This window comes from Mus caroli, unplaced genomic scaffold (genome assembly GCF_978045245.1).
Source record: "Mus caroli unplaced genomic scaffold, Mus_caroli_1 scaffold_9, whole genome shotgun sequence".
Lineage (NCBI taxonomy): Eukaryota > Metazoa > Chordata > Mammalia > Rodentia > Muridae > Mus > Mus caroli.
The window spans coordinates 80,353,615-80,366,309 of record NW_028227264.1 but is presented as its reverse complement, the minus strand read 5'-3'; the positions used below and the strand labels follow the sequence as shown (position 1 = coordinate 80,366,309).

The window sequence follows — 12,695 nt, the reverse complement described above, 5'->3', positions numbered from 1 at the left end:
TGGGTCTGGGGCGTGCAGCTCCTCCTCCCCGACACCCCCCACCCCTCGTGAGTGGGGCCCCGCGTGGTGGTCCCTGAGGATCATGGACCCTCTTTTAAAAGTAAAAGCCCCTTGAAGCTGACCGTGGTAGCGGATTCCTGGTATTCCAGCACTTGAGAAGCTGAGGCAGGAGGACCGTTGTGAGGTCAAGCCTAACGTGGACTACTGTCTCAAAACATTTTATATTAAAAAAATAAATAAAAGTAAGTCCTTTGACTCGGTGGCTACCTTGCCAAGACTCAGCAGCCAAAGCTTCCTTCGGCCTGTTTCAGAGATAGAACAAACTGAGGCAAAGAAGGCACCTTGGCCGCTTAGGGAATGACTGCGATTTGATTTTTGTCCCAGCTAACTTCCCAAGCTTATTTAGTTTGACCCATTAGATCACAGGAGGGGATAGAATAGGTTTACAGGGAGTTGTGAGGTTGGAGGTGCCGGGTGTGCCTCAATTTACCAGAGTGGACATTGCTATTGCGAGCAAGCATTCTGGACCGAAGGAAAAAAAACTACGTATCCCAGAAGCTCCCGCGCGCCGCATCTGCTCTGGCTGTCAATCAAAGTAACGTGGGTCTGCGCCCCCGCCCGCCGCTTCCCTCCTGCCAGCTCCCGCTCCCTCCCCACCGGCTCCCGGCCCGGCGCGGTATAATTACAGCCCATTGATCCGACCCGGGCCGGGAAAGCGACTCCCTCAGGGAGGCCAAAGCCTTTGGCTTCCGACAGCGCCAGCCTCCCCCTTCCCCGCGCCCCCAGCTGAGCCACTGGGCCACCAGCCAGGCCGGTCCCCTCCTGCTGGCCAGGGCTCACGGGTGACCCCCGAGCCCCAGTTCCCTGCCTGGCTTGGCAGGGGGAAAAAAAAATCACGCACAGGAGCGCACACACAATCATTTTCTCCTTAAGAATACGGGGGAGCCATCCCCTCCCCGCAACCTAGTGCTTAGTTTTCCCATAGAATTGCCCCCTGCTGTGGCTTGGGCTAGGCTAATGAGAGGGCTCAGGAGGGGAGAAGCCCGGGACAGCCTAGTCTGGAGTCACAAAGCTGCTTAGAAAATTCCCAAGACTTCCTAGATGTAGGTGTTTTATACTGGGGCTCTGCAGAGGGCATAGGAGTTGGCTCATTAGAAATCCCTCTAACTAAACACTGGTCAAACTAAAATGGAGAGCCCTGACCTCTGACCTTGCTTGTGTGCCCCTGATTCAGCTTCTGACAAAGACTAGGAGAAGTAGAAGGAGGGTGGGCTGCAGCTTGGCATGTGGGAAGGAAGCACCAGGGTTGGCTGAAGATGTAGGCAGTAAGTGAACAGCTAGATAGACAAAGGGGGCTTGTGAACCCTGGAACCAAGCAGGCCCTGGTCCAGGCCTTCTCCCGAACCTGGAGGTACCAAAACAAAAAACAAAAAAAAACAAAAACAAAAACATTCAGTGAGATTAGAAAATGCTTACCCACAAGGCATGGTAGCACATGCCTTTAATCCCAGTGCTCAAGAGGCAGAGGCAAGCATATCTGAGTTCGAAGCCAGCCTGGTCTACACAGCAGAAAGCCAAGACAAAACGATGCAAATGTTTAACCAACATGACTGTTCTACAGGGTCCTGCTAAAGGGATGATGTTTACTGCTACCTACAACTCACACCCACAGAGAGGTGGGGACTTGATTTCCCCAACATCTGTGATTACCCACTTCAGTGTGAATCCCATTCTAGCCTTTGCCACAAGCTCAAGAACCTACCCATTGCCCTCAAAAAATTCCTAAGTGGCTCAGTTGAACTGGAATTATCCACACCTGGACCTCAGTGCCCTTGCACGGGATACAGAAAGCCAGACTTTGGCTAGTGAGGGACCTGGGGCTTGGTCAGGTGGAGACTCAGCACTGGCTGCTTGCACAGGCCTCCACTCTGCAGCAGTCAGGGCTCCAGGCAAGTTTATCTTGGTCACGGGGTGGGGGTGGGGTTGGTGTCCTGGTGACAGGTCTGTGAAATCTGCCCCATGCTTTCTTGCCTTCCAGCCCTTGTCCCCATTTTGTGTGTTCCCTGGGGGGGGGGGGGCGCGGCACTGGGAGTCCTTGGCATACAGTAGGTGCCTAATAAATACTGAAGTTAGCCATGAGAAGAACATGGCTGCATGGTAAGAGTTTGCTTATGGGCTGGTGAGATGGCTCAGTGGGTAAGAGCACCCGACTGCTCTTCCGAAGGTCCAGAGTTCAAATCCCAGCAACCACATGGTGGCTCACAACCATCCTTAATGAGATCTGGTGCCCTCTTCTGGAGTGTCTGAAGACAGCTACAGTGTACTTACATATAATAAATAAATAAATCTTTAAAAAAAAAAAAAGAGTTTGCTTACCTGGACCTGAGGGTTTGTAAAATTTGGGGGAGGGGTTTCCTTGTCTGGGTCTGGGGATGAACCTGGAGCCTGGCCCTTGCTGGGCAGGAGTCACCTCCATTGCACTTGCTGGCCCTTGTCTGTCCTTTCTCCTTTGGTTTCACCTTGGTTTGCAGGGTGGTCAGAGTGGCCCAGAAAAGGCCAGGGGCCCAACAGCAAAGTGAGGTAGCTCTTAGCATGACCCAGGATTGGGGTCACCAATATCTGTATCTAAAGGCCAAATACAGGTCACCTGCCACCTCTTCCTCTGTTGCTGGACATTAGCAGCAGGGAGAGGCCACAGTGCCACCCAGCAGGCCCTGCAGCTCTGGAGGGGGGGCTGGGAGGGAGGATTTGCTTTAGTAAAAGGAGGAAGAGAAGAAGCAGGAGGCAGGAGAGAAATAAAGCTAGAGATGGGAGAGGGAGAAAGGAGAGCAGGAAGGGAGAGGAGGAGGGGAGGTGGCTGCAGGAGGCGGTCAAGGTTGTCTAGGGCTTGGCTGGCAGCCAGCATCCAGGCCCCACAGGCTGTGGAGAGGTTTGGAGGGGAGGGGAGGGAGGGGACACGTGGGAAGAGGAGTAGGGACCCAGCAGGCACAGCAAAGGATAAAGAGCTTCACTGAGGGAACGAGGGAACTGGGGGGGGCAAGGGAAGGAGGGAACAGAACGGGCAATCAGAGAGTCAGCAGCAATGTGGGGACTCCCTCCCTGGAGCTGGGCCTGTTTCTGTCTTCATCCTGGTCCCTCTGCATCCCCATGCCCAGATGATCTAGGGCTACTCCCATCTGAGGGTGCCACTCTCCTGTTCAAACACCCACTGTTGCTTTAGTGGCCCTGACACTCCACAAGGACCTCCCTCCCCCTCTCCGGAGCTCTGAGTATCTACAGGAACACTGCATCCTAGAGAAGCACCTGGCATTCCTGTGCCCAGCGCCCTCTCAGGTCTCACCAGTCTGGCATTCCTGTGCCCAGCGCCCCCTCAGGTCTCACCAGTCTGGCATTCATCTGCTCTCCCCTCAGATCCCCCTCTTCACCACGCCATCACTATTATGGACTCCTTACACTAAGTGAATTTTGAAAAAGTTGGGTTTTTACTGAGCAGAGTGGTGGCAGATGCCTTTGATCCCAGCATTTGGGAGACAGCAGCAGAAGACAGAGTTCGAAAACAGCCTGGTCTATAGAGTTAGTTCCAGAAAGGCCAGCGATACACAGAGAAACCCTGTTTTGTTTAAAAAAAAAAAAAAGAAAAAAGAAAAAGAAAAAGAAAAACACAAATCTACACACAAAAAGGAAGGAAGAAAGAAGAGAGAGAGAAGGAAAGAAAGACAGAGAGAGAGAAAGAGAAAGAGAAAGAAAGAGAGGAGGAAGAAAGAAAGTTGGGTTTCCACATACACAGATGCTTGCTGTCTCTGGGCTTCTCTCCTGTTCATGTGAGGCAACAGGGACTCAGAGTTAGCTGAGGCCAGGGCAATCAATACCCAGCAAGCCTTGGTGCTTTAATGTCTTGCTGGTTTGGGGTGCTGTCTTGGTCTCCCCTGCTTGTTCTCTTTGTAGAGTCATCAAGAGAAAGACTGACCACCCAGAGGGGACGCAGCAACTCTTTTGTAGCCTTGTATGGTTTCCTTGACTTCAGTGGGCCTCAGTTTCCTTGTCTGTACAACAGGTAAGGGAGTCATTTTATGTGTCTCAGGGTGCAGTCTCCGAAGCCAGATAAAGGGGAACAGTTGCTGCCTGAGGTGTCCTCTCCTTGCTGGGTACAGGGTAGGGTCCCAGTCTCCATGGAGCCTTAGGAACTGGTGCCTTACCCTGGAGTGGCCTGGCCCTGGGGTGGGGACCTATAATCCCGAGTCCCCAAGCCACAGCTTAATCCCAGAATAGAGGATGTTCGTGCCACCGAGTAGATAGGGACACAGAGATGGAATCACAGAAGGTCCCCCAGGAGGACTCCAGAGAGCCAGCAAAATTCTCAAGGAAGGAGCTGGGGGTGGGGTGAGGGGTGTCACCTGGTCACCATTACTGCCTTGGGCCCAAGTCTTGGGCATAAGGAGCTGGGACCCTCAGCTCCCTCTTTGTCCTCCCCCCTACTTCATCAGGTGACCAGAACATTGGTGACCAGTTACACAAAGTCAGGCTGGCTCAGTGCTCTCCCTGAGGTCCCCCACTGCCAGGTGCTGGCAGGACCTTCTCCATAAGCCCCAGAGGCAAAGAGGACAACACCCCGCTCACTGAGACACCTCAAACTGTTTTTCCCAGTTGAGGGATGAGAAGCCTTGGTCCCCTTAGACCCTCTGACCCTGTGGGCACAGAACCCCAAGGTCCAGGGTGAACTCCAGGTCACTTGGTGCCTGGTCTGAGGGCTGTGGTAAGCACCTGCCTCAAAACACAAAAACAGTCTGGGGATCTGAGTGAGGTGAACCTAGGCTACAAACCAAGTTCCAGGCCAGCCTAAAAACAACAAAAAGTAGCCCAGTGAGATGTGGCTTTGCCAGTAGAGGCAATTGCTGCAAAGCCTGACACCCCGAGTTTGATTCCTGAGACAGACGGTAGAAAGAGAACAGATCCCTGCAAGGTGTCCTCAAACAGGACACAGACATGATAAACCAGCAAACATAAAAACAAAACAGAAAACAAAGCAGATAAAGAAAACAGGTAGCACACAAGGCTAATCCCTGGCCTCGGAAAACAGAGGCTGGAGGATTTCTGTGAGTTTGAGGAATGAGTCCAGGGCAGTCAGGGCTATACAGAGAAAACCATTTCAGAAAAACAAGAAAGGAAAAGGCCCCCAAACTGAGGCGCATGCCCAGGGGACAGCCTAGCTTGGGAGGGGTACAGGGAGCATCCAGGCCATCTCCCAGAAGGTAACCAAGGGATCCATGTGGGTACCACAGCCACCCTGCCAAAAAAGTGTGAAACCTGAGCACTGAGTTGCACTGTCTGGGCCCAGGTCCCCAGCTCACCCTCTCTGGGTCTTTGGTTGCTCCAGGGATGTCTTATTGCAGGACACAGGGTACCCTGAGGAAAGGGGGTTCCCCACCCACAAGACAGAAGCAGGGACACAGTGGCCAACCTTTTCATGTTTTTATTTTGAAGGCACAGCTAGACCCCATCCTCAGTACAGCGGCTTGGCCTTTGACCTCTCGGCAGAGACCAAGGCGACCAGCAAAGCTAACCCTATGCACAGACACTCCTGGGGCTTCCTTCTTTTCCTTTCTGAGATGATAGCTATAGAATACTGGCACGAGAAAGAAATCATAAACAAACCAACTTTTAACCCTCATGTTTATTTGGGGAAGAGGGGAGGGAAGTTTGTGGGGTGCCCACCCCCACTGCAGTCCCGAGCCAATGCTTTCTCTCTGTCCCCTTCTTTTGTGGTTGAGGGAACCGGAGCTGGGTGAGCTGGGGGGAGGGGTCTGGAACTAGCAGGTGTGCAGTGCAGGAAGCAGAGAAGGGGATGGGGGCAGATTCGGGGTGCACAGGGTGGAAAGGGGCAGCTAGCGTTGTGTACATTCTGGGCCGAGATTGGTGGCTGTGGCCCAGGGAAATGTTGAAGGTGGGGAAGAACCTTTAGCCTGGGGTGTCTCTCTGGCATCCCCTAGGCCCAGGGTGCACAGCCAGAACCAGGACTGGAGGTGGAAGCTTGGGTAGTGACCGAGCTGTGTGCTGTGTGGCCCTTAGAACACTGCGCTCTCTGTGCCTGTCTCCCCTGGTCTCCCCCCTCCCCCCTCCCCAAGAGCTAATCCGACTTCTCTCCGTCATCCTCCTGGTGGGTGTCCCCATCGTGTCCGTTCTTGTCCTCCTTGGAGAGGTGGGTCTGAGAACCCAGAGCAGAGAGTGACAGCAGGCCTGTGCCTGCACTGACTGCAGGAAGGGACGGTGGCTGGAGCCCGACAGGCAGCGGTGTCAGGGGCAGGGCCAGTGCCTGCAGCTGGGACAGCTGGTGAGCCTGGAGCTGCTGCTGTGGGGTGGGGGTGGGGGTGACAGAGTCAGCCCAGGGTCTTGTCACCTGACCCTGGCCACCCAGGTCACCCATCGGTCCCCAGTCCACCAGAGGCTCCGACTTACTCGGATGATGGAGTTCAGCTCAGGAGCCGTGACCTGCTTGGCTCTCTCGATGGCTCCCAGGACCTGCTGCTGATGCTGGAATCGGCAAGGAAGGAGACAGAGTTCTCTCAGGCAAAGCTGGAAAGGGACTGAGGGGTGGGGGCGGGGGAACGGCGACTCCTGTGCAGTGGGCAACCAGTGCAAATGCTCAAGAGAAGTCCTGTCCTAGGGGTTCAGGGGCTGCTGGGGTGGGAGACTAGGAATTCAACTTCACAGGAATATCCTCAGAGCTGGTGGTGGGGGCTCCCATCGCCTGTGCCCGCCCACCCAGGGAGCTCTTTCTGCCTTGCCACAGGGGTCTGAGTGCAGCTGCTCCACGTCTCACCTTTGCTAAGCTCAGAAAGGGCAGGTGTGTGCCCAGGGAGCGCTCAGCAAGGTGCAGAGGGAACCCCACTGCCCCCTGCTGGTGGCTTGCTTACCTCCTGTGACAAATAGGGCAGAACCTGGGCGCAAATCCCATTCAGCCTCTTCACAATTTCAGCCTGGAACACATGATTTTCCCTCAGTACCTGGGGCACTTGGAGGGGTGGGAGGGGGTAACAGGAGTGGCCTTAACGCTCAGTCTGGGAATCACAGGGCATTGAGGACATGAAGGAGGGACAGTAAGACTTACCTGTTTGTGCATCTCGATGTTCAATCCGTAGGACATCTCATAGTACTGTGAGGTGGAGAGGGGTGTCAGGAACCAAAGGGATGTGGCCTTGTGGGTGGCCTGCCTCTCCCTACACATTCCAGCAAGGCTACCCCCAATCCAGTGAGCTCCTATTTGTTCTTCAAGACCCCTGTCACAATGCCCCAAGACCCCAGCAACCTCCCCTGCTGGGAACTACAGGGCCGAGGCACAATCCCCTTTTGGTCCTGTGGAGGTTAGGAGGGCTCTGGTCAAGGATGGGTTAAGGGATGCCTGGCCTGGAGGGAGGGGACTCTTGCTTCCGGCTGGCTGTGGCTGGCTGCGACTGGCTTCCACAGCTGCCTCCTCCTCCTGCCGCCAAGGCCAGCCGAGACCTGGCCGGCCCACACTGCGAGCCGGTGGTTTGGCACCTCGGCCACCACCTGGGCCGGTGGCCAGGCTGCCCTTAGCCCGTGGGGGACTCGGTAGCAGGCATCTGCGGTATGTGGGGAGTCTGGGTCGCCACCCCACCCCCCACCCCCAGTCCCAGAGGGGGCTTTACCATGACGTAATGCCTCTGCATCTCTGACTTCTCGCTGGCCAGCTTGTCACACTCCAGCTTCAGGCTGAGGACACATAAGGGAAGCCAACTGAGGTTCCCTCGGGGTGGGGGGCACCTCTGGAGGGTCAAGCTAAAAACTTTTTGGATTTTTTATTTTTGTTTTTGTTTTTTGAGACGGGGTCTTATGTAGCCCAGGCTAGCCTTGAACTCATTGTGTAGCTGAGGATGACTCAGAAGTCCTCCTGATCCTCCTGGCCTCCACCTACCAAGTGCTGGGACATGCCAACTGAGCTATTGCCCCAAGCTGCAAACTGCGAAGGGCCAAACACCACATCTGGCTGCATTTAAGGACACCCCTGGGTTTTCTGCGATCCCAGGCAGGTGGGTGGGGCTACTTGGTCTCCTCCACTAAAACTATGAAAGCATTCTCAATGGAATAACAACCACCATAGTCAGAGGTGCCCTCCTCCGGGGCGGATGAGGGCTGCAGAACTTGTCATCCATCTAATCTCATCTTAACACATGACTCAGTGGGTGCCCAGAGAGGGTGAGTGAGAGGTTCAAGGTCACACAGTGGGCAGTAACCCAAGTACTCAAACCCGAGGAGAATTCTCCACACTGACAGACAGATGCTGAAGACTGAGATGGCCTGGGGCTGAGAGGAACAGAGCACCCCAAGGTGTCCTGGCTTCAGGAACCTTTGTCATGTCCAGCCCCTCTTTCTCTCTAGTCACATCAGAGCCGGCAGCTAGGGCTGCTTTGCCTTCCCATGCTGTGTGATTCTAGGCCGGCTGCTCTACCTCTGTGGGCCCCACTTGCTTTCTCTTTGTAGCGGCAACCTTCCTGGACCAGGAGGGACCAGGACAGGTCAGTGGAGTCAAGGGACTGGGCCTGTGGCTCGCTCTCCAGTCCTAGGAGGCTACTCCTAGGTGTGGCTCTTGCCACCATGCCTAGCAGTGACTCCCCCAAGTTGTCCTTGGACCTCCACACCTGAACAACAGCACGACCCCCCAATGTAACCTTTCTTTCTTTCTTCCTCTCTTTCTTTCTCTTTTTTCCTCCTTCCCTTCCCTTCCTCCCTCCTTCCCTCCCTCCCTTCCTTTTCTTTCTTTCTTCCAATACAGGGTTTCTCTGTATAGCCCTGTCCTGGAACTCAGAGATTCGCCTGCCTCTGTCTCTCGAGTGCTGAGGTTAAAGTCCTGTGCCATCAAGCCAATCAGGGTATTTCTTTCTAAATCCAAACAGCCCTTAGAGCTTGGGAGGGTAAGGCAGATGGATATCTGTGAGTCTGAGGCCAGCCTGGTCTACGGAGTGAGACCCTGTCCTGGAAATTGGGATGGTGCTTATTAGCCAGCAGGCTTCTGATACGCTCCCCAAGTGCTGACATCCCCACTCACTCAGGGGCGCAGGATTGAGGGGTGGGCCCCCAGCCCACGTTTACATAATAAGTAAGGCTAGTGTACCTCACCGGTGATTGCACTTTGCACGAGGCCCAACACCAAGGTCGATGGGAGAAAGTCAACACGGGACTTCTCCAGGAGCCCCCCCAGGCCCGGCCCAGGCCCAGTGCACAGGGCACAGCACAATGCAGCTCAGAGATGGCATCTGCCAAGGGGACAACACACAGCCCTGTAGCCACCGTGTGCCCTGCAGGTCCTGGAAGAAGTCAGCCTAAGACTGGCCCCAGAACCATGGGGGTGCAAACACTGGTGCCCTAAATTCCTCTTTAGAATGGCAAACACTGGGGGAGCAGCCAAGCAGGTCGATGGCTGGCCTAGCACCCTGGGCCTTGCCTGACATCTACTGTATAAGCTCAAGGCTATCCTTGGCTACATAGGGAGCTGGGTGAAGCCTGGATCACTTAAGATCCTGTCTCAAAATAAATACCAAAAACTCAAATATAACATTTTTTTTTTAAATAGAAAACTCTATGAACACTGAGATTTACTTTTTGTTTCTTGGAGAAATCTAAGGGTCTTTTAAAGGTTTTGTCATTGGCTGGAGAGATGGCTCAGCGGTTAAGAGCACTGACTGCTCTTCCTCAGGTCCTGAGTTCAAATCCCAGCAACCACATGGTAGCTCACAACCATCTACAATGGGATCCGATGCCCTCTTCTGGAGTGTCTGAGGACAGCTACAGTGTAGCTACTTACATATAAAAAAATAAAAAATAAAGGCATTATCATCATTATTATTAGTTTGTTTTCTGAGACAGAGGTTTGCTCTGTACCTCAGGCTAGCCCAGAACGACTCTATTCACCTGCCTGTGAGAGCTGGAAGGTTGGGCCTGTATCTCCATGCCCACTCAAACCCTGCCTAGGTTAGATAGGAACCCGTGCTGGGACCCCAACTCCCCAGCTTCAGGCTGCTTGCAGCTTTTCCTGCGTCTGTGCTGTACACCCCAGGAAGCTGCTGACACCCTGGGCTTCGGAGTGCTCAGTTTCACACATGAGGAACCCATTAGGAACAAGAAAAGTATTTGTGGTGGGAGTGACCAGGCTGGAGGGTCTGTGGGACCTTACTCCAAAACTGGACAGAAGAAGGTAGGGCTGTGTGACCCTGAGCCGATTACTCACCCTCTCTGGGCACCCATTCTAGCCTGTGTTAAACATAGGCACTGGGCCTCTGGAACCATGAACGCTGTATGCCTTACTTTCTTCCTCCACACCATGGGGCTGATTGTTTTTGGACACATGATCTCATGTAGCCCAGGCTGGCCAACTTGCTAAGTAGCTGAGGATGACCTTGAACTGCTGACCCTCTTGGCCCCACCTCCTGAGCCCTGAGATGTCAGAGGCACCCCCCACCCCGCCTTCCTTCAAGCCACAGACAACTCTACAGACACATGGAGGTGCCCTGGCCCGGGCTCACCTGTGATACTGCGCTTGCAGCAGCTGGAACTCATCTTTGATGCGGTCACAGGAGTCGGAGGTGGTGAACTTGAGCTGCTGAGGGAGGTGGGAGGAGCCCTGCGGGGGCAGGAGGGTAAGCAGCGTCCTGCCCCGCCCATGCCCCACTTCCTGGGCTGCCAGGAAGGGGCTGTGAGGCCCCTAGGCAGTGGGGACACTTTTACACACTGGTCATTTGGGAAGGGCGGGCATCCATGGGGCGGGGTGCACCTCTGTCCTTCAGCTGCTCCCAGAGGAATTCCCCAGAAAGCCCCTCTAAGTCAATCAGGGTGGCACAGGCCTCCCTTCAAAGCCAGCATGGAAGAGGCACCTAGCTTACCACCCTACATTTCCTGGGAGTACCCCCATCACACCTGTTTCCTCACGGGTGTGCTTTTCAGGAAGGGACCTCCCAAAGCTGCCCAGGCCCAGGGGTGCCTTGTGGGGTTCCCCCCCCCCAGGCCCCAGCCAAAGCCACAGAGAAATCATGTCCTGGGAGTTAGGGAGAGCTGGAAGCTGGGGGGTTGGGGAGCGAGTGGGGTGGGGTATGTACAGGGCCGGCATCTGAGGGCACTGGGTCATGAGTTAGGGTGTAAGATCTCGGATCTGGGGAGCAAGGCAAGGGGTAGGGTGTGGGGAGCAAGGCCACTGGGAGCTGGTGTGGGAGGCGACAGATGGGCTTGGACATGAGAGGGGGCGGGGGGGGGGGGAGACTGCGGGGTATCCGGCTCCGGACAAGGGAGCATTGGGCATTATACGGGCACAGGGTCCCACCAACCCTAGTGCTGAGGGTGCAGGATGGGGGCTAGGAGGAGGAAGGCCGCTGGGGTGCGGGGCCTACAGCTGGAGGAGGGACGCGGAGCCAGGTTGGGGGTGGCGCTGGGCCCGGATGGTGACGCCAGGCCCGACAGGGCTGGAGGGAGAGACAGGGGGTGTGGGGACTGGATTGGGGGGTAGAGGGCACCAGACTTGGGGCCAGGGCAGATCTGAGGTGTAAGGAAGTGCAGGGCCGAGGTGATGGTGGGTGCAGGGCCTTGGACTTGGTGGCAGGCCAGTCTGAAGCTCTTATAGAGCTGGGCCTGGGGGGGGGGGGGGTGTACCGAGGTGGGGATGCAAGGTCTCGGCTGGAGGACATGCGGGTCTGGGGTGAGGGGATGATGGGCTTGTGACTGGGGTGCTGCAGCTCTGGGCCTGAACCCCAGGTCAGGAAGACAGGCCGAAGGCGGCCGCAGTGGGGTGCGGGCCCAAGATTGAAGACAGGCTGATCCGGAGCCCGGGGGGTGGGGGGGTGGGGGAGAAGACCTTGGAGTCGGGCTGGGCGAGGTGTGGGGGAGGCGGTGAGGGGACTCAGGGCAGGGATCAAAGTTCAGGGATCTGGGCTGAAGGATGCTGTGCTGGACTGGTGGGGTGCGTAGGGTCTGGGTTGTGGGGTGCAAGGACCCTGGGGACGAGCCCAGGGCTGGGGGGACAGAACAGGCCTGTGGGAGCTGGGGAAGCGTAGGGAGCCCCTGGGACAGGCCCAGGGCGGGGAGAGAGACAGGATCCGACCTAGAAGGGGTGCAGTGAGCTGAGCTGGGGTGCAGGGTGAGCGCCGGAGGTGCAGTGAGCTGAGCTGGGGGTGCAGGGAGAGCTCTGGGGTGCAGTGCGCGGGGTTCCCCTTACCGAGTGCCGGCTTTGCGGAAACATCATGTCAGTCGCGGGGGGCGCGGGCTGCGCCCCGGCTCGGGCGGCTCGGGGGGCGCCGGGCGGCCGCGCTTTGTCCCCGATCGACAGCTCCGGGGCCCCGCGTCCCGCCTCCTGCGCCGCCCGCCGCCCGCCCGCGCCGCCCGCGCTATTGTGTAATGGCGACGCGGTGCCGCCCGGGCTCCCGCTCCACCTGCCGCGCCCGGCACTGCGCAGGCCCGGACGCCCCACCCGTGACCTTGGCCCCGCGCGCCCCGCCCCCGCCACGGCCCGGAACCCCGGCCGGAGGCCTGCATCAGTGCCCCCCGCCCCCAGTCCCAAGGCCACAGACTCGCAGCCTGGACGCCCAGGCTTCACGGTGGATTTATGGAGTGCCTACAGTGTGCTAGGTCCTCTTTGGAGTCGGGAGGGTTGGCACAGCTGGGGGGCACACTGGGCAGCAGAGTGACACCTGTCCCAC

The 12,695-nt window shown here is 56.5% G+C and overlaps 1 protein-coding gene across 2 annotated transcripts; it reads right to left on the bottom strand.

Annotated features, from left to right (window-relative positions):
- Positions 1–5,653: 5,653 nt before the first annotated feature.
- Tle5 (TLE family member 5, transcriptional modulator) lies at positions 5,654–12,452 on the bottom strand. Of its 2 annotated transcripts, none has more exons than XM_021174432.2 (7): positions 12,215–12,452; positions 10,536–10,633; positions 7,665–7,728; positions 7,106–7,150; positions 6,912–6,974; positions 6,454–6,528; positions 5,654–6,346 (listed from the first exon to the last, which is right to left on the bottom strand). In XM_021174432.2, exons 1-7 carry the CDS (start codon positions 12,239–12,241, stop codon positions 6,125–6,127), a joined length of 594 nt encoding a protein of 197 aa, XP_021030091.1. In that variant the 5' UTR covers positions 12,242–12,452; the 3' UTR covers positions 5,654–6,124. The 2 variants fall into 2 exon arrangements, with proteins under 2 accessions (XP_021030091.1, XP_021030092.1); XM_021174433.2 differs by having other exon boundaries at positions 5,654–6,343.
- Positions 12,453–12,695: the final 243 nt, after the last annotated feature.

Excerpts from the sequence above, each read along its gene's own strand:
- Tle5 (XM_021174432.2), bottom strand. The coding sequence starts at position 12,241 with ATGATGTTTCCGCAAAGCCGGCACTCG. Across the intron at positions 10,634-12,214 it reads TTCCGCAAAGCCGGCACTCG|GGCTCCTCCCACCTCCCTCA; the intron begins GTAAGGGGAACC and ends CTGCCCCCGCAG. Across the intron at positions 6,975-7,105 it reads ACATCGAGATGCACAAACAG|GCTGAAATTGTGAAGAGGCT; the intron begins GTAAGTCTTACT and ends CATGTGTTCCAG.